The sequence below is a fragment of the Lytechinus variegatus genome, chromosome 12 (assembly GCF_018143015.1).
Source record: "Lytechinus variegatus isolate NC3 chromosome 12, Lvar_3.0, whole genome shotgun sequence".
In the NCBI taxonomy this organism is placed as follows: Eukaryota; Metazoa; Echinodermata; class Echinoidea; order Temnopleuroida; family Toxopneustidae; genus Lytechinus; species Lytechinus variegatus.
In genome coordinates, this window is record NC_054751.1 from 18,595,564 (window position 1) to 18,618,419 (window position 22,856).

General features: G+C 33.5%; 1 protein-coding gene across 2 annotated transcripts in view; it reads left to right on the plus strand.

Annotated features, from left to right (window-relative positions):
• The first annotated feature begins 3,376 nt into the window (after nt 1-3,376).
• Nucleotides 3,377-22,856, plus strand: part of LOC121425424 (AT-rich interactive domain-containing protein 5B-like) — a 30,704-nt gene continuing 11,224 nt past the window's right edge. Inside the window, exons 1-2 of one of the 2 annotated variants that reach the window (XM_041621471.1) lie at nt 3,377-3,425; nt 3,755-4,012. In XM_041621471.1, coding sequence (XP_041477405.1) covers nt 3,405-3,425; nt 3,755-4,012 — 279 coding nt within the window. In that variant the 5' untranslated portion in view covers nt 3,377-3,404. Of the gene's footprint in view, nt 3,426-3,476; nt 4,013-22,856 lie in introns of those variants that run through there. The other variant, XM_041621470.1, reaches the window with a different exon arrangement.

Here is a 22,856-nt window from a genome sequence, read left to right on the forward strand (position 1 = left end):
TCTTAGTTCTTTCTTTTGCACTAGGAATAGGGGAAAGTCATTGCAAATAAATATAATTCGCTGCCTTCCCTTGTCAAATATAAATACCTAATAATTTTAAGCAGCAATATCACTCTTATTCAAAGGGAAATTTTGCTTTAAAATTGGAGACAAAATAATGATGAAGGTTTAATGAAAATCTGCAAAAAAAGGAAAGTTATGAATATTTAAGGTTGTTGACTTGTGACATCATAAAAATGCAAGTATTTCCCAGTCATATATGATTTCAAATTCCACTTTTTTAATGGAACGTATTAAATAAAATTATAGATGGGGCATGATGTGACTGATTATTAGAACCTTTACGGTTCTAACATTTTTTTTTAATTCATGCTTAGTTGTTAGACTATGTTTCATGAAAATTTGCTATTTTTTCTTCAAAGTGAAAATTCTTCAGCATGGCGGGAAAATACAAACACATGAATTAAAAATTTTCAATTGTTTGAGATAATTACAGTTTCCAGATTCAATATCACCATGATGACACGACCTGCGGAGGAGCTACTAGTCTGTGACGTCACAAAGTCAAATGCTTTAATATTCATAACTCCGTTATTCTTTGGCAAAATTTCATCAAACATTCACATATATTTTTCCCTACTTTTTGCTGCTTTTTTAAAAATCTTATCATTTCCCCTTTGTGATGCATGTCTATTATTAGGGGCAGATACATGATTTAAAGGGGGGGGGGGGCACATTTTCCAGGAGGAAAAAAAAATTCTCTTAAAATTTAAGGTAATTAATTCGTCCACGATAAATTTCACAAGAAAAAAAAGGTTTCAACTTTCAAGGGGCGGGGGAGGGGCACATTTGGGTAAAAAACGGCATAGGGGCCTATTTACCATACAATTTTTTCAAAGCCACGGGGAAACGGACCGGACTATGTGCCCCCCCCCCCCCCACCTCCCTGGATCCGCCATTGCCGATTATCATCAAAATCTATCCAATGCACCGTTACGCGTGTTATCGAAAAAATAATTTGGTAGTCGCCCACTCCTTTTTTTTGGTAAATTTGTTATGGCAAAAATCAGCGACATCCTTTTCAACTTTTTATGACCAAGAAAAAACAAAGAGAAAAGGAGAAAAAGGGAATGAGAATGATAAAATATGATATTATTTTCTGAACATTATGTGAAATAAATATCCTAAATTGTCATGAGCACATATCATTATATGGCCGGAAAGAGTATTTTCTCCCAAATAATTTAATATCATTTTTATGTGGTTTGTCTTCAATTGGTAGATATTCTTTGCTGTGATGTAGATTTTGACTTGCACCAAAGTAAGGCATGACTCCAATTAATGACAGGGGCCGCGGAACGGTTTTCAAAGTGGGCCGGGGGGGGGGGGGTGGAACTGGAAGCACCCCACCCCCGCTTTTGCAGCCATCGAGTGAATCCAGATGTCGATGATGTCACAATCCTACATGTACAAGGGGGGGGGGTTGCATTGAAATCCATTTCAAAGCATCTTTTCAACAATTAACATCATAATTGTTTAATAAACATTTGTTTAGTATCGATTCTTAAGTTAATATAATTGAATAGGGTTTTGCAAAATATGTTTACCAACTCTCTGACAGCATTAGCATCTAGATTGGTTAATTGCAGGCATGCCTAACTTTGGCGCAAATCAAACTTTACATCATAGTAAAAAATACATATACCATGATCCTGATTATCCAAGTGTTAACACATACCACATAAATGATATCAGATTATTCAGGAAGAACTATCTTTAAGGAATATAATAATTATCTATTTATGAAATATTTTTTCTTATATTGGGGATTTTTTGTGAAGTGTCAAGTTTTGTTTTACTCATCACCCGGTACATTTGCCCGTTACGCCATTATCTGGCCCCTCAAAACTTTTGGCCCATTTCACTAGCATCAATTGTTACAAAATGCAAGTATTCGGCATAGATGGTGATTGGAAATTTATTTTTGCTATTTTCCTCGAGTTTTATGTAGCAAAACTATTTCTTTCACAAAATTGAATGCTTTCTTGCAGTTTCCTCGATTGTTCCGCTCGCTCTCATGATGATATTAAGATTTTTAAAAAAGACGGATTCGGCAAGCAAGAGATAATATACGGACATACAATCTTTAGAAGTTTATATTTTTAGGATTGAGGTACGTTCTGGCCCCCTGCATGTACATGTAATTTGAAAACGAACTTATGCTCCCATGCAGGAGTGTTTTTTTTTTCGAAACGCTCAGTGCACTCGTTATAATAACGGATAAATAATCATCGAGGTGACCAGATGCAAGACTATCTTGGAAAGTCATCAAATGAAGCAATTTTGATGATGATCCAATAACATTTCTGCCTATCCAATACTTAGCGCATTTTGAAATGAAATATATAAAGTTTATATTTCCTTGCTCTCTGCATTCGCCCATGTAATATACGGATATGGGTCCGATAACGCAGAACTGTTGCAGGATAATAGATGCAAGATATGACAACCCCCCCGGGGGGGGGGGGGTGTCATATCTTGTATCTATATAATAATTATAATGATGATGATGATAATTATAAAAGTAGTAAAAAAAAGTAATAACAATAATAATAATGATAATAATAATAATAATAAAAAAATGAAAATAGATGATAATACAATATTAATAATAATAATGATGATGATGATAATGATAATAATGATATAATAATTATGATAATATAGGGCATATATCAAAATAGCTATTATTATTATCATTGTTATTGTCTTATTATTATTAATATTTTTATTATCAACATTCTTCTTCTTCTTATTATTATTTTTGTTATTATTAGATCCCCTAGCTCCTCCTTAATTGATCCTCACCGAGTCGTAAAATCACCCACTATATCGTGCCTTTAGATATGATTTTATTCCGGCAAAGATATTAAACATCGCGAGAAATCTACCTGTGGGCCAATTATACTTGCCAAGTGCTTAGCCCGGGTGTTACATTATCTTGCATAAAAAGTTTGGGAAACTCAAAATAATGAAACAAATTAAGAGCCGACTGCAGCACATTGATCTACCATAAAATTGATTGTATATTATTTTTCCCGTTTGTCTCCTATAAAAGTTTCACTTATCCTTAATTATGAAATGAAATAGACCTAATGCTGTTAAAAGCTTCCTCATATTCCAACAAGTAGAATTATTTTCATGCAAATCACACGTTTGTCAATAAAAATAAATCACGTGATTTCATGTGTCAATTGCTGCAAATCAAGTCAAGTCGCAAATATAACGAGTGTAATAAATTATGCAAATAAGGAATGACGTCACTATCAAACAACAAGTGTGTATTCACGAGAAGACACAACTACCACTGTTCAAACAGCGCGATATCACTGCTAAAATAAATTATGGATAAATACAGGTTGCAGGTGAGTTTTCCCGAAAATATTTTACCAAATCAAGTATTATACATGAGATATTAGCGTGGTGTAGTGTTTGGATTTTTTCGTACCATTATTTGTGAATTGAGAGTGATTTTATATTGCTACCATTCAAAGACCGCGAGTGAAGTTTCGATTCGAAGTTTGACCCTTGGTGGAATATTTGAGGGAGTGTAATGTTACGATATTGGTGAATTGTGTGTGTGTGTCTCGCTGTTGCTGCTGTGTGTGCATAAACCCAGACATAATTAGGACTAAATTGCATTTCAGATATCTTCGTTATTTTAATGATTTCTTCTATTTATTTTGATTTACAGTGGGTTGGGTCCAAGTGTGGCCAACATGGGCCCTATACTTTCTTCAAGGGATTCAAATTTCTTAAAAACTCGATTTGGAGAACGATATCACTCGGCGATTTCTTTTTCGTCAAGTGTTCTGAAAACGACCCACTCTGCATAGCCGAACTGCAATTATTATGGGAAGACAAGGGCACGGAAGGAATTATGCTATCCAGTTTACGGCTCTACTTTCTTCCCGAACATACCCCAGATGGGAGACATCATTCTCACGGAGAAGTGAGTTTTTATTTTCTCCACTAAATATTAACCCATCAAAACAAAATGAAAAATCTTTATCTCTAAATTGAAATATGATATAGTCCGATCATAACATAAAGTCATAAATGGTTTGTGATGTGACAAGCATTGTAAGGTGTCGGATACACAGATAATGAATTGTTTGTTTATATGGAACAGTGAGCAAATTGAAAACCCATTTATAGGCGATACACTGGTGCGTCTCGAATCCGTAGATCTATACATACACAAATCTTACACACATACAATGATCATACAGTACACGTACCTGCGATTGAATTGTTTTGGACAATAAGAATTGTAATTTGTATGATGTATTGATTGACCTTTGTATCTATAACCCTGCTAAACAGACTTTTTCTTTACACACCAGTCTCCTTTGGCTTTGAATACATTGAATCTATTGTTGTTCAAGCATCTTTTGATAATCAATGATGAATTAGATTTGAAGTTTGCAAAAGAGAAATTAACTTTTTTTTTGGGGAGGGGGGGTGGGGCCATTTACAGCTTATTCTGCAATAGGATTAATTTTTTATTACCAAATGCTCTGGAATCCTAATTTATTATTTATACCTTCCCTAATTTATGTTTGATTTCAAGATTACAATTTTTTAAAACAAATTTTTGCGTTTATCTGTGTTATCCTGATATGCTACAACAAATTGGCTCTTCGTTTGCTGATAAAATACATTTTCAAAATTTGTAATGAAAGATATATATTTTTTCTGGGGAAATATGGAACCTGTGTTTTATAAATTCTTTACAGTAAGCTCACTATCCACTTTTCAATGAATAATTGTTTTTATCCTTTGATCCTGGTGAAAATCATACCAAATTAAAATCAGAAATATTAATATAAGTAAGCCCTACATGTAGGCCATACTCTTAAATAAATTTCAATTTTTCTATTCTTCATTCACCCTATCCACTAAACAATTAATGGGCCAAAAGCATCAGCATCAAAGTAGAGGTAATGAAATATATAGGCCTAAAATATTACGTCAGCCACTATGACTGATTAACCTAGACGTAAAATGTTTCCAAGGTAATTGGTTATATACCAGCTTGGCGTTTACCAGCAGAAAATTCTGTCCTGTCGAGTTCCTACGGGAGTTACAACAAACAGAAAATTTATAATTTAACCTGTAGACTGTTAGTGTTGTGTTAATATATTACAAAGGGAACTTTGGAATGTTTGAGAGGGCAGACAATATGTCTGTCATTTTCATCATTTTTTGTTTGATATATTACTGCATCATAATTCACTAGGCTTTTATTCACAGTGAATTTCTTTATGCATTGGCTTCAATATTTATTAGCAATATGAAACTACTAAATTAGTAAACCTTGGAATTACAGAGTTGAGAAAAAAAATTGACAGGAAAAGGCTCATATTGTTGTATTGGGAGGTTTCAAAATAATAGGTGCTAGTGCTAGGTTCTCCAACAGTTTAATTTGGCAACTTCCGAGGTTTGACTGTGATTCTTTTAGTTTTATGTCAATACCGGTGAGACTTGATCTGGTCTCTGCCTGTTAGCGATGCATGCCAACTCATCGTGAGTCACAACATATCGTTGTGAACCTGGATGTGAGCTGAGTTGAATGTGAGAATGAACAAAAAAATAAAGAGAGAGAGGGAAACCGAGAGAAGATATTGAAGCTTTTTTTGTGACTTTATTTTCGAAATTAGTTAAGTTCTGAGGAATTATCTCAGAGATCTCTTTTGTAAGATTTTATGATAATGACGGTAACACCTTTTCATGTGTCATTGGATGAAAATGAATATCTTTGTTATGGAAAGGAAAGGTAATTAATAGTAATACTATTATAACATATTTGAAAGACTTTATAATAAGTCTCAAGTGGCAAAAGTTATTAATTGCAGATTTCCTTTATACATGTATATTATGTTGCTTAAGTTTTAAACCAACTTTAATAATAAGCTAAAATGTTGCTTTTGCTCTTTTCAAAATACCTGCACCTATCTTTATAGTGAAATTACACTGACATTGGTTACTGAAAACTAGTTGATAGCTTTCATCTTTGAACTTTGCAAATTTAAACCAATCACTATTGAAATTGTACTGTACTTTGTTAAGTACTAAGTTATGATAAAAGATATTTGTACTAAAGTGCACCGTATTAAAAATTTAACAAATTTTTTGAAGGATGTAACTCTCATGAAAAATAAGAGAAAAACAAACCTGTGAGCTTATTTTGCCTGTTGGTCTCAATAACAATTGTTTGCCCCATCAGTGCATTCCTTTAGTATTACATTACATTGTGTGACTGAACAAAGCTCCCCGTTAGTGCCACAGCATCAAGAAGTATGGAGTTTGGAATCACCTTCTTTGTCATGTTAATGATCTCTCAACAATTTTGAAAGCCTACTGATATAATTTAGACATACATGCTGTATGAAATGACTTTCATAGAAAGAGAGAGAGAGAAACACACAGCTTTATTATGTATCATAATAGTGTGGCACAAACACCAAGTGGTGTTTGCACTATCAAAACTATTGATTTTAATATACATGTATAGATCATTATAAAAAAGCCACAGTCTATGAGATTATTCCTTCTTCTGAGATATTCATGAATCTTTCCACAACTTCACTTTATAAGAATCATACCTGGGGCCTGTTGCAGAAAGAGTTGCGTTTACACGCAAGTCAAAAAATCAAACGCAACTCCCAAATGCGCGCTGTTGATTGGTTGAAAATCAAGTTGCGCATGATTTTTAGAGTTGCAATCGATTGCAACTCTTTCTGCAACGGGCCCCAGGCCTCAGAATCCAGAATTTCCTATAGGTTTCAACATTCACTTTCAACTTTGGTTATACTTTGCTGAATGTCAATATTGTTATTATTATTATTATTATTACTATTATTTTTATTACTCTTATTATTATTATTATGATTATATATATTATTAATATTGTTGCTGTTGTTTTGGTACTGGACTAGTAATTTTATCATGTGGCATTGGGTTGATACTCATTTCAACAGGAACAAGTTCACACCTAACTTTTAATGCTTGTAATTTAGTTATTGTAATGAAAGGATAAATTTCATGTAATTCCAGTGTTCTACACCAAAATGAATAAGTGTGCTCACATTTTTCCAAAATTCTCCATGACAAATTTAATCACCATTTTTTTCATTGAATCTACAATATACTGGTAATGAAACCATTGGAATCTTATTTTCCTACTCTTTTTGTACATGTGTTAATTTTAGAAGATCAAATAGTATTCATGTAGGCCTATGTGTTAATGAAACAACAAAAATCCTTATATAGTTCATGTACATGGGGGGGGGTTCTCCTATATGAAATCACAAGTGTACTAAAGCTTGTGTACAATGAGGACTACTCAAATGAATTGACTGATCTACTGCAGTCTATTCAGAACATTGGTGGCAAAGCCCTATAAAAGAAACTGTTAAACAGCACAGACATATTGTTAAATGTATTGTGCACAAATACAATGGAATCACTATTTTGAGGCTAGTACTATCAATATTGTTTGTGTATCTAGCTCTGTAGAGATATGCGACAATTATGCAGATCTGCATATTTTCCTGGTACGTACATGTTGGATCTGCAGCCACTAAAAACCAAGGCAGACTTTGCTTTTTAATATATAATTCATACCTTTCTACCTCTTATTTGATTGATATATTTTAGGCCTATATATTTCATTACCTCTACTTTGATGCTGATGCTTTTGGCCCATTAATTGTTTAGTGGATAGGGTGAATGAAGAATAGAAAAATTGAAATTTATTTAAGAGTATGGCCTACATGTAGGGCTTACTTATATTAATATTTCTGATTTTAATTTGGTATGATTTTCATTAAATGAAAAATACAAGCAGCTGATCGATGATAGTACTATATCTTTACTCCCCAGAATTGATTACATACGTATAAAGTTCGAAGTCATAATATATTCATAGGCCTGCGTGACATTAATATAAGTGAAACAATACTGTTCGACATTATTGTATATTCATAGGCCTAATGCAGAAATTGAGCAGATAGTATTATGATCTTGCTTTCTATAACTAAACAATCATTAAATATAGACCTTTATACTGCTCTGTTAATTCTATTGATCATGATCCTACCAACCTGTGTGTGTGTGTATGCGTTCAGCATGTATTTGCACTGGGAGTCACTGTTGATGGTCTGGATCAGTGTGTATTCATCTAGGGGGCGTGAACAAGGCTCAACAATATGAATATTCATGAGGGTAAGAAATACCAAGGCATGAAGGCTTGTTCACAACAGAGACTTCAACCCTGCTAGCTACATGTACATTTTGCAGCTTTCAAATTAAATTTCAGTTTTATGGATAATCAGTCAGTAGGGTTGTATAAAGCTGTACAGTATGTACATGTACATGTAGGCATTCAAATAAATACATGTAGCTTCCAAGTGTGAATGGTAGGTATGAATTATGAAATAAAATCTTGCTAAATGTATTTTAAATAATGGTCTACAGATATACATACATGAAAACAGGCCTTAAAGGGGAATCCAACCCAAATAAAAACTTGTTTTTACAAGAAAAAGAAAAATCAGACAAGTTGATAGGTGAAAGTTTGAATAATATTGGACAAATAACAAGAAAGTTATGAATTTTTAAAATTTGTAAATATTGGTAATCACTATACCTATGGAGACTTCAAATTGGCCGCTTATGTGATGTCATAGTGATGTAAGGCAAGGACTACTCTTCCATGTACTTTAATACATATTATGGCTAAAATGTCATTTTCCCCAAAAGTTTTATTTCAAATTGTATTTTTTTTTCATGAGGACATTAAACAATATACTACCTGGGTTATATTTAGATTACTGCCCCAGGGGAATGGGTAATTAGGAGAAAACCACAAATCCCTGATAATAAAGTACATGGCCTATGGGGAAGTTGTCCTTGCCCCTTGTCATAATTTACTTACCCAGTTGCCAATTTGATATCTACATGGTATTAGTGATCTCAATTTTAAAGCAGGTATAACTTTGTTATTGTTTGTCCGATTTCTTTCAAACTTTCACCATTCTGTTTAATTCATTTTTCTCCTTCCCAACACAACATTCTATGGCCAAGGCTGGATTCCCCTTTAAATGCCAATTGTTTTCTATAAGAAATGACAACCAGAATTGTGTCTAGATTAAAGTTAGTCTGCAGGTACAGACCTGTATTGAAAATCCAATGTTTTTTCTATCAAGTGAGTCTTGTTTTGTACACTCTCTATTGTATGTAAACCATTTAAACGACTAATCATCAGGCCAGGTAAATAAGTGTCCTCTGTTCAATTTCTTTGGTACAGGTAGATTGATTTACATGTACATGTATATACACATGTACATGTTGAGTCAGTCATGGCCTTTGAGTGGAACTCTGACCACATTCCTTTTCTCAAACATGAACATTTCAGATTTATACATGTACATACTTGTACATTCCCAAATCCCTACTTTGTAATTGTATATAAAGTTTGTAAACAGATCACAGCACAACCAATATTGGTCTACACAATATTGTGAGAATGGTAGTCCTACATATGTTTAGGATAGAAAGAAGATATAATGAGAATCGAATGAATACTGAATGGATCAGTGAATCAACAAATCAGTGAATAGTATGGTAAAAATACATCACATGAATTTGCATTGTTCCCAATAAATACCAGGGTGTACTCTGGAGTATGAATCACAACATCATTCAGTATTTGTGCCAAGTATTGCACGCGGGAAATTAATCTACAATCATGTACATTGTATACAAGTACAGTACAAGAAGGACAAGATCACACTGCCTATCGTAGAATGCAAACAATGGCCCAAATGCAAAATGCACTCAGCATGGAAATAAAGAAATGTTTTTGAAAATGAGCGTTTTTAAGGACAGCAACAGGAAACCTGTTTAAGGCAGTGATGGTGACCACTTGTCCTGTTTCTTCCGTTTGCTCACTAGCAAATAGAGCAGGAAGAAACAAATTGTTGGCACAAGCAATAGGATTGTTTAAATTAAAAGTGTTAAATTGGAAGTGAAAGGTAGTCTAGTTGGTATTGTCTTTGATTTCAACTGAGAAAAATCCCTAAGAAATAGAGAAAAATATTTTTTTAAAGGACAGAAAGAACAAAAGACAAAGAAAAACTAAGAAAATAAAGACAGTAACAAAAAAATGAAGGAAGAGAGGGAAGAAAAAAAAGAAGGAAAGAAAGATAGAAAGAAAACAGGGGAAGAAAGCTATTAAAACTCTCATCATAAATAAATCATCAGTTTCATTTTGGCTCAATTAAAGCTCTACGAAAGAAACCAAGACAGTAGGTGGTTTCAGACCGCCTCGAAGTTTGTCGGTTCCAGGTATTCTCTGATCGGGAAATTTACCCCGATCAGAAAATACCAGGTATTTTGGTAATGTGAAAGCAAACTACACGTAATATCCCCGAAAGAAAATACCCGCTAAATAGTAGGTACTTGGCCAAATTACGAGAACTTTTGCGGGGATTTTTCCAAGGTCGCAGGTATTTTGGCGATGTGAAAGCAAATTACGGGAACTTTAGCCCAGCGTGTCGTTGGGCGCGGCGGCGTGGGTGGCTGCTGGGCTAGTGGTTTTTGAATCTCGCGCCTTGCCTGCTTATCAGACCATACTGCGCATGCTCGTAACTTCGGGAACTTATCCCGAAAGGGTATGTTTCAGGGCGGTGTGAATGCAGGAATAATTAATGGGTATTTTTTAGTCAAAAAAAGTTCTCGTAATTTAACGGGGATTCTTGTGATCGAGGCGATTTGAAACCACCTACTGTATCAACACACACACAAATGCATATGTGGGGCTATCATGTATTCAGAGCGCCGTGCCGGCTGGCGGGCTATCGCCATGGTAGGCATTGCATTGTCACTTGATCGCTCGTTGTGCCTCGCACAAAAATTAGGCTTTATAGTAAAATTTTGTTGTCACTAGCTCTCACACACGGGATACAGTGAGCCAATCGCAACTCAATATTTTATTTTTTCTTTACGCAGCAAACTGAAACCAATTTGAATTGATGGTTTAGCTTTGCGCTTGTGCGGTTAAAAACTTTGAAACTTTTGCCTGGCCAGGTTATAATGTTTTTGAATATCTGATACAGGCTAATCAATATTTTTTTCTCTCTATTTTCAGGGTTCAGCGTGAGAATTCCTATGATCAGCGTGAGTGCATGAGAATCTGGTGAATTGTGTGAGACTCACGCAGATTGTGTGAGAGTTGGTGGTAGCCCTGAGTTAGGTTGGGCAGTTATTAAAATTGTCAAAGGAAATAATCAAATGACATTCAATTTAATCAATAAACCTGCAAAACTTCCAGAAGATATATAACATGTATACCATACATGTACATACATGAATGGGGTACTATTATGACATTAAACTGTATGCATATTTTAAGTAATCAATTGAAAATATATAATTAATTATCCGTCTTTATGATCAAATATCTTATATTCCTAAAATTGAATTGGCTATACTTTTTTTCACAGATTGTCAAAAATTTCAGAGGAACTCAGAGGTATAAAAAGAAAACTGACTTAGAAAAAAGACAAAACATCGACAAATACATGTACATGTATGAGTAGAGTCCTCAGGCTTAAAACCTGTGTCATGTCCTTGTGTATAGAAACTGTATATCGTGCAATCGGCAATTACATACTGTACAATCATTTATCATAACAACATGTTTTAATGTATTATGTCTAATCTTTTTGTGCATTGTGTTTTAAAATGAGGAAACTGAGTGACGAGTGTAATTTCCTCTGTCATGTTATTTCAGATTTCACTTCCGATTCCTTTCATATAATGATGAACCTACTGACCTATTAAAATGTAATTTGTTGTACCCTTCTGTACATGTACATGTGGATACTATTTTTTTACAATTGAAAAGTTACAATTCATCACATTATTCTTGACTTTATTTTTTCATTTGTGTGCACTGTGATAAAAATTTCATTAAACTTGCAATAAAATCAATACTATTTTGTAGTACTACATTGTACATGTAAAAAATAATTGCAAAATAAGCTGTACTCTATGGAATGTTTTCTATATTTACAGTCTTGTTTGTTTATTGTTGATTTTGATGTCTTTTAGTTTACTTTTACTTTTTTGTTGAGATACACAGTGCTTAAATTCTTTATTACGTGTACATGTAGGCCCATTGAAGTGCTCTACACAACAAATTGTCATTTAATAATATATATTTTTTTCCAATTTGAGTACACTTTAATTACATTTATGAATTATTTCTAGAATTTTTTTGTGCTCTTTAATTCAATATTGCAGTGATGATTATGGAAATACCTGTACATGTACCCTAGCGTACAAAACTGGCATCTATGCAAATGAAGATCTCTCCTTAGGAAAGCAAAGGCATGCTTTTGCACATTTATCATTATACATGTAAAAGCCGTAGTGAGCGGAAGATGCAATCACAAGCAATATCATGACCAAGTGCAGTGCATCTGTCTTTGTCAATTTCATGATCATTCCAACAACATACACATGTTGAAATTGTGCAGTGCATACCCTGTACTGTACAAAGATTGTGTATCATGCCGACAGTGTATCTCATTATAATTACTAATCTTGCCCTTTGGTAGATAATGATCAATGTTTCTTGTAGTCTGAGCAATTTGGACTTCATAATTTTTTTTAGCAATATCTTCCTTTAATTTTCCCTTTCTTTGTTATGTTAAAGTCCATTTTGTGACTCCATAAAATCATTTTATACTAGTTTACGAGTTTACTGGTTTACTATGATCCATGGAAATTGATCTCAAATTAGATATTTGATATTGCAAATAAAATGTTATAATATTCATTTACATGTATGGCTTTCACATTCTCTTTTGGCCATCTGTGTTTTTAGATATTTTTGTGCATGTAATCAATACAAAAACTTTGAAATGCCAAAACACCTGATTATGATGAAAATTTAAAAGTTATGCTTTATTTTTTTAAGAATTCTTCAAATCAACTTGTATACTTTGGGATGTACTTTTTAATAAAGTTTATTTTTCCTTGATACAGGGGATTTTTCATGATTAAAACACTTGAATCTTCAAAGCCAATAACCAACACTGTTTTTAAATGGCCAAACACGATGGCTTCCTAAATTCAATGTGACCGCAATAAATGAAAATAGGAGAAGGAAAATTGCAGGAATAGCAATTTGAGCTGCAATAGCTGCAATTGAGTTGATTTGTTGCAAGATTCAAGCACAGAGATCATATGGGGTCATGCATAGAGAATGCTGAAATTGAATCAATGATATTATAATGAGCCATACATACCTGGGAATAGTCTTTATCTTCAGACTCTACATGTATCTTCCAATTGTGCTTGCTCGACTATAGGCTTTGTACATGTACCAAATAATGTAATTTTTTTTTTTGGGGGGGTGTGGAAGTATAATTTGCTGATCGTCCAAGGCCCTATTGCATGATTACCAGCCCATGACAATTCCGATTGAATCCATGGTTTTTTATTGTTTGGAGTCTCTGGATGATCAAAGTTTTACTACATTACAATGTACATGTACTGTAGGCCTCGATGGCAAAGGTACCAGTATACATGTAGTTTGTTGAAGGAGTGATAACTCCGTGTTTTTTTTTGGGGGAAAGGACTACCTGTGTAATGCCTGCCTCATTTCTTCATCTACATGTATTTTAGTTTTGAATACAATAGACAAAGTAATAAAATTACAGTACTTTTAAGGTTTAATACCAGACTATGAGCTGATACATATTTTTCAAAATTTAATTAATTTTATTTATTTTATTTATTTATTTATTTATTTATTTATTTATTCATTTATTTATTTATTTATTTATTTATTTATTTATTTATTTATTTATTTATTTATTTATTTATTTATTTATTTATTTATTTATTTATTTATTTATTCATTCATTCATTTATTAATCATATTTTTATTTATTTATCTATTATTATTATTATATATTTTTTGGGGGGGATATGAATTAACAACTACATGTACCTCCTAATATTGATCCAGTTAGTATTTACTATGATCAGAGAAAGAAGGAGAGGGAGGGAGACACCCAGTCACAGAGAGAGAAATAGAAGAGAGAGGAATAGAAGAGAGAGAAATAGAAGAAAGAGAGAGATGTACATGTACACTGGAGAGACGGAGAGATCTACAGAGGGGAGTGTGTCCATGTAGTCTAGTTTTAAGACTACTGGTGTCAAGTTGGCATCTCCAATCTGTGCCAAGTGCACATCCCTGTAAACATGATCGCTCAATGAACACTATTCTGAGGGATATTATCAGAATGAACAATCAATACTCTTGTGTGTACACATTTCGGTTATTCATAATATTGTGCAATAAACCAGTGCTATTGAATATCCAGAATACATTGAGCTTTTATACTCCAGTAGTACACCCATTACACCAGTTTGCATGGTACTGCATGTATATTGTCATCACTTATTATACCGAGGTTTTACAGAGGTGATACCGAGTTTTTTTTTTATACCTAACTGCTAAAGAAAGCATGAATGCCTGTGAGCAAGCAACCAGGGGACCAACGGCTTAAGGTCCTCTCTGAGAGACCTGGTAATGAGGATAAATGCCTTTAATGTAGGCCCTAAATGTATTCCCAATCCCCCCCCCCAAAAAAATGTTGAGATCTGTAAAAGGCCTATTTCTTATTTTCACACAGAATTACATGTAGACATGCACATGTACATGTACTGTATGATACAGTATTACATTATTACAGTACACATTTCCATGCTGAAATAGTTTATTTTAAACAAAAAGGTCAAGTCAACCCCCCTCCCTTTTCGGCGGGGGGAGGTGGATATTTTCACTGTCCAAATGGGAGAGTGTATGTGTGACGTCCTAGATCTTGTTTGCATTGCCAATAGGAGGTCTGCATTTCCTGCTTTCGTTCCAAGGGTTTCATTCTCCTTTTAAATATCATATTTCCTTCACATTCACATCTTTCTTGAAGTAGTCTAGAACATATTCACACATTTTCTTGCAAAAGTCATATTGTAAAATTTATTTCAAGAATTACATGTAAATCATTAATTGGATTTTGGCTGATGCTCTTTCGCTGTAATAAATCAAATAGGTTTCATTTTGTGCTCTTTTTAAAAATTATCTACAATGTATATTTTGGGCTTATATTTTTAACTTTGAATAGTGAATAAAAAAAAGTAGGCTAGTCCTTCAGCGATGTGACTGTAGTCTGTCACAATATGATGTGTGGTGCATGTGATATTTATCAGTAACTGTACATATATACGCGAATTGTGATATTTTCCAAATCCCAAAGACAGTCTACAATGCACTGCCTGTCTTGCAAATCGGTTGAGAGTTTCACTTGGGAATTCATATCCGTGGTTACACCAGCACCCCACCCATCTCGGCACTCCTGCAGAAGATCTCCACCATAGCTTTAGCACAAAGCCAGCTGTCAAATAAAGCGATCATTGCATCTCCCCATCATCATCTAATTCTAATAATGGATGCAAATACATGCTGTTGACGTGAGCATGGCGCTGTGCTTATCCAACAGACGTATTAACCACACACAATTAAATAAATGATGAATACACGATGTATAAAGGGATGAAATAACATTCATCTATAAAAGCGAATATGAGCTGCTCACATCCCTCTCTTTCAATTACATATGCATCATGAACCAGCTTGTAAAATGTCATATCAATCCAGGACATACACGCCTGCATATTGAATTGAAATCAGTTTAATATAGGCATTCATTTTATAGGCAATACCTTGTCATTGCCATGTTTGAGTACAGATACTGGTATTAGAATATAATTTGAGAAAAAAAATGAGTTGGTATCTCACTCTGTCGCCATCATGTTCCTCATAGCTAATTGTTGGTGATTGTGTACACTGTATAAAACACTTTTTGTGATTTTTTTTTCAAAGCATAATTTAAATAAAATGATTTCTTATTTTAAAAAATCTGAGTTCGTTGAAATTTCAGCATTATTCTTTCAAATAAATTTTCTTGAGATATACAGACTACATTTCAGCTCATTTCTCTGGTATTTATTTATTTTTTTAAATTTATTTATTTGTTTGTTTGTTTGCTCGTTCGTTTGTTCGTTTGTTTGTTCGTTCATTTGTTTGTTTATTTTATTTATTTATTTCTTCTTTGCGATGCCAGTGAACAAAATATCTAATAAATTACAGGTAGATAGATACACTGTATATGCAACTTTTAATCCACCCCATTATAAAAAAGCAAAAAGGAATTTCTCATTGATTTGTACAGTACCAGTCACAAATCTTTGACTTACTATTACCTGTTTCAACCAGAGAACAATAGATTCGGTCTACTGAATCTATTGTTCTCTGGCTGAAACAGGTAATTAATAGTGAGTCAAAGAATTGTGACTGGTTGTGTACATGTATTGTATACTATAAAAGCTATTCTAGTTTTTTAAGGAGTCGGGACTCTGACTTTTTTACAAGGAAGAAATAAATAACACTTGTGATCTCCGGAAGAGCCAATGAATGTATATTCAGTGCAAACTTGTAATTTCTTCAGCTACTTAACATAGATTCAGAAAGAAATCCGACCTGAGTTGATTTTCATGGCATAATCCCTGTTCTTCTCATCAAGCGTGGATTTGTAATAAAGCAGCGCGTTGATAGCTATTTTTACGTTGTTGAACATGCATTACTGTACTGTACCCAAAGACACACACCATCTCTGACAGGGTAGCTATTATTGAGATGCAATAGATAATGTAGGATGCAATAAACACATGTACAGTATTCTACACATTCTTCAGGTTCATATAATACTTTTCATTTATTGATTTTGGATATTTTTGACTGGCATCTATGACATTGTTTATTAACTCTAGTCTCCCCATTTAGAGTATGCATGTGAATCTACAATTTTTAAATGATTTCCACTTAATTCCAACATATTTAATATAGATTTTGTTACAAACAGTATGTACCTTCATTAAATTTTGTATTCTATTATTTTATTTTTATATTAAGCAAGCATCTGTAGCCTCCTGTCATTATAACCTACATTTGCAAATATGAGAATAATCAAATTGTCAAATCTTATTCATATAGGGCCTAATACAAATTTGGGATCCGTTAAAATCAGTTTTATTATTTATATGCCGTATGTACAGGCATCCTAGTGAATTAATGGAGATGTACACTGTACATGTATGCATCTTTGTAGATTTTCTCAACATTCTTTGACCTGATGGTGAATAATAGTTTTGAAATATTCCTAATTAATCCACACCAAATAAAATCACCTTATTTCATTACACTCGTTATTGACCCCCACAAGACATAAATGCAGGACCTACATGTACATGTTCGTACATTGTTTGCTACCCCCCCCCATGACTTCCCTCCTCCCAATTTGAATTTTGAATGATGAAGGCAATGATAATGGTTCATAAATACTGGTATTAGTATGATGATTGTGAGCTATACATGTATGTACATGTTGGATGTGTGTTGACTAGGATTATCAATGCATGTATTGGAAGTTCAGATTATAGTTATTCACAATCAATATACACATACACATTGTATTTATAATTTGCCATTTGATAGAGGGTTGAACAGGCTGTCCAACATTGCGCATAGATGCCGATAGCAATCAATATGCAGTTGAGAGTGCCAGTGTCCCATACTTGTCCTTTACAAATTATTAATAACACCGAGTAGTACACATGTATGCTTCATGCTCCATACATGTAGCTTTGCTCTTCATTCAGACCTTAAAGTTATATGTGTATCTTCATGTACGACACCATCAGATTTTTCCTGATTGATTTTTAATTGATTGTAATAATGATTTTATCCCAGCTGTAAACCTGGGGCTGCGAGCATTTTTTCACCTTTGAGTCAACTGGATTATTTATCAAAATGTTCATTACTAGTCTGGTGAACACAGTCCTGCAGAAAAAAACTAGACCCTGCATTGTTAAAAATATGGATAACCCCCTTTTTGCATCTTAATATGAAAAAAAATCCTGTTGAGGAATACAGTATGTACATGTAGCAGGATGATAAAACAATTGGTTTTTGTGTGTATAGTATAGTAGACAGATTAGTGTTGCAAAGAATGGATGAAAATCACTGTTTTTTGTCACATGATACATGTAGATAAGATATTTGGTGGTATTGGTACAATAGTTAATATCTTTACCATACCAAAATCTAGTAAAACCAACAAAAAAATTTGGTCACAACAATGTCTTTTATTCACTTTACTTTCTTTTTTCTTTCTTTCCTTCTTTCTTTCTTTCTTTCTTTCTTTCTTTCTTTCTTTTCTTTTCTTTTCTTTTCTTTTCTTTTCTTTTCCTTTCTTTCTTTCTTTCCTTCTTTTAATTTCATTTATTTATTCATGTATTTATTTATTTATTTTTATCTGTATAAATTTAATTTTATTATTAATGTAATTTTCATTTATTTATTATTATTATATGATTTAAATTTGATTTTGAAAATATTTCAATCATCATGCAGGATAAACATCTACATGTACATTAACACTGTACTTGTGTACAGTGTAGGCCTAATGCAAAGACTAGTACACAGCCAAGTAGAAATTGTACTGAGAAGATGATTGAAGCTCAAAGCAGAAATCCTATCTCCTACACAGTAGCTTCAAAATCTCTTATTTTTGATGGTGACTGATATTTAATGGTGACTGATATTTAATTTCGGACAGGAAACATAATGAGATTACTCTGATAGCTATCAGTACTCTCAATAAAATGTGAGAGCTTCACAAAGAACAAAGTTCATTTTTTTATGACAGTTATTGATAAGCATTTGATACATGTTGGCGTACAATGAGGATTATTTGTATTTTGAGATAAATTTTATAATTACATTGTAGATAATTACAGAATATTTAGGCCTACAAGATGATAACCATGAAATAAAGAAGAAAAAAAAACTTTAAATAATTGAAATTGGTTTTCATTATTTTTCATTGTTTCATCTGGGTTCAATTTTCACTTTTTTCACATTATACCTAATCTAAATTGCTGATGCAAGGGCAATACATGTATATCTCATAAAGGAGAGGGCAAACAAAATTGTGCATTAACAATTTACACATCTACATCATCTTCATGTATGCTCAAGTATCTCCCCTCATTTACATGACATATACAGGGAAACTCAGGGCTCAGAATAATTTTATCTGACTAAGAAAAATAAAGTAAAATTCACCGAGCAAAATGCTGAAAATTACATCAAATTTTCTACATGTTTGCCATCGTCATGAATATTCATAAGGCTGATGATATCCCCACTTTCCTTTTTCTTTGCTATGTCAGTACATAAAATCATACAGTAATCATAATGTTATCAATTTACAAAAAATATATACATGTACAGTTGTGATTTGTGAGGACATTATTTCGATAGATGTAATTGAAAGTGATGTTTACCAAAATTTAAGATATTATTTTTCTAGTCACCTCAGGGACCTCATTTGACCCTGATGGAGGGGGGGGGGGCACAGACATAGTGTACCATGCAAATTTGTAAACATTTACTTCTTACATGTACTTTGCAAACATGCATGGAGTACACATGACTCTGTTTTATTGTTTGTTTGCCCTGACACTGAAGAAGACATTGACATCGACCCAGCTTGAACACCACATGCAGTTTATAGGGGACCTGGGGTCAAGAACAAAAAAAAAATGCAGTAAAACTTGGGGATGAATGTTTAGTTTTCCTGCATGACAACGGATATGTGCATTATATGACCACTGTGAGTCAGTCAATGCAGTTTTGGTGCTCTATCTACTCCATGACTTTGAGTTCATGAAAGAGGGAGTGAAGTTTTATTTTGTTTGTGACTAAACCTGCTCTTTTCCTCCCTGGTTCGAGTCCAATTAAAATTCTGCCACTGGAGGTCTTGGTGACTCACCCTACTTGACGAAACCCAAGACCCATTTTGAGGATATGATGATATCATTGCTGTATGATATTGCTGCTAGATTATCGAAAAGAGAAAAAAAGGAGATATACTGCAAATGTGGATGATGAAAATTTGAATTTATTAAATTTCAACAATAACATGTTTCTAATCACTGGCAATAATTCATCTACTCAAGATTAAACTTTTAATCATTTACAATTAATTTTGGAAATTATAAGAATGCGCCCTAGCCCCTGAGGCTCTTTAGTCTTGTCTTTTCTTATTTCTTTTCCTCTGTTTTGGCATGCAATACAACAATTGTAGTGTGTTGAATATTGGCCCCGTCTTCATTGAGTTGGTGAAGTCACACTATTACATAGATGTACACCTAAACCGTATGCAGTTCAAGAAAATCTATTGTATTTTTTTTCATGGTGGTGGGGGGGGGGGATGAACTTGTGAGACTACACTGTACATGTACATACAAGAGAACATTAGGACATTGACAATGTATGATAGTCTATTGTAATAGCCATAAATGATATTGCAAAATAAAAGAAAAACACCTGCCAAATATATATGAACTACATGTATCTCAAAGCTATCTTTTAAAATAACAGACAAGGCTTTTTTTATTGATGACAAATGTCATCCACACTGCTTTTGTTCCCATACATGTTTTTGTTTTGTCCAAATAAGGAATTATCACAAATATGTACTTGTACATCATACACTTACATTGTAAAAGTACTCAGTACTTGAATAGGAAGTGATTTTTGTCTCACCTGCGAAGCAAAGTGAGACTATAGGCGCCGCTTTTCCGACGGCGGCGGCGGCGGCGGCGGCGGCGGCGACGGCGGCGGCGGCGTCAACATCAAATCTTAACCTGAGGTTAAGTTTTTGAAATGACGTCATAACTTAGAAAGTATATGGACCTAGTTAATAAAACTTGGCCATAAGGTTAATCAAGTATTACTGAACATCCTATTAGAGTTTCATGTCACATGACCAAGGTCAAAGGTCATTTAGGGTCAATGAACTTAGACCATGTTGGAGGAATCAACTTCGAAATCTTAACCTGAGGTTAAGTTTTTGAAATGTCATCATAACTTAGAAAATATATGGACCTAGTTCATGAAACTTGGACATTAGGTTAATCAAGTATCACTGAACATCCTACATGAGTTTCACGTTACATGACCAAGGTCAAAGGTCATTTAGGGTCAATGAACTTTGGCCGAATTGGGGATATCTGTTGAATTCCCATCATAACTTTGAAAGTTTATGGATCTGATTCATGAAACTTGGACACAATAGTAATCAAGCATCACTGAAAATTTTGTGCAAGTTTCAGGTCTCATGATTAAGGTCAAAGGTCATTTAGGGTCAATGAACTTTTGCCGAATCGGGGGTATCTGTTGAATTACCATCATAACTTTGAAAGTTTATTGGTCTAGTTCATTAAACTTGGACATTAGAGTAATCAAGTATCACTGAACATCCTGTGCGCGTTTCAGGTCACATGACCAAGGTCAAAGGTCAATGAACTTTGGCCGAATTGGGTGTATCTGTTGAATTACCATCATAACTTTGAAAGTTTATGGATCTGATTCATGAAACTTGTACAGAAGAGTAATCAATTATCACTGAATATCCTGTTCGAGTTTCAGGTCACATGATCAAGGTCGAAGGTCATGTAAGGTCAATGAACTTTGGCCATGTTGGGGTTTTTTGTTGAATAACCATCATATCTCTGTAAGTTTATTGGTCTAGTTCATAAAAAGTGGACATAAGAGTAACCATGTGTCACTGAACATCTTGTGCGAGTTAGAGTAGTATTCAAAGTCAGCACTGCTGCTGTATTGAACCGCGTGATGCAGGTGAGACGGCCAGAGGCATTCCACTTGTTACTTCATTAAAGCTGTGCCTAAATATTTTTTCAATAATATTTTTTTAACATAAATTCATGATGTGATGTAAAATGTTAAAAGGATGGTCCTGGCTGAAAGTATTTATAGCTTAATATACATGTATAGAGTAGAATTCACTGAGCAAAATGCCGAAAATGTCATCAAATTGGGATAACAAATAAAGTTATTGAATTTTAAAGTTTAGTAATATTTTATGAAAACAGTCGTGAATAATATTCATTGGGTGGGCTGATGATGCCACATCTCCACTTGTTCTTTTGTATTTTATTATATGAAATTAGGTTTATTCAATTTTTTTTAACTTTAAACTTCAATAACTTTATTATTTGTTATCTGATTTTGATAAAATTTTTTGCATTTTGCTCAGTAAACTCTACTCTATGTATGAAGATATAAATATTTTCAGCCCGGACCATCCCTTTAAAGTTCTGGTCATTAGATTGAATCAAGTACAAGAAAGGGAAATATTAATTATACAAACAAAAATTACATCGAATCTGACACTATTTTGCTGTGGATAGTCACATGAAGTTCTTTACACATTTGACTGGGACACTAGGCTAACAATAACTTTTTTTGAGTGGATCCTTTTCCCATAAAGGCCTTTCTAAACAACATGAAAAGAACTTGAAAACTCAATGTTTTCATATTTTGCACATCTGGAGATTAATAATGGCTGAAAAAAATGCTCTTGAATAGAAAAAAATACATGTAGTACACATTAATGCACATTCTGAAGCAGTAGGATGTGATCACATGCATTTTTTTCTGATTTTTTTTCTTTCAAATTTTATTCCAGATTTGAACATAATAAATCCATATTTATGAAAGCAGTTCACGTTTAAATAAAATAGTTCTATTCACATAATGTAGCTGATATGTCATTCATAGTCCGATA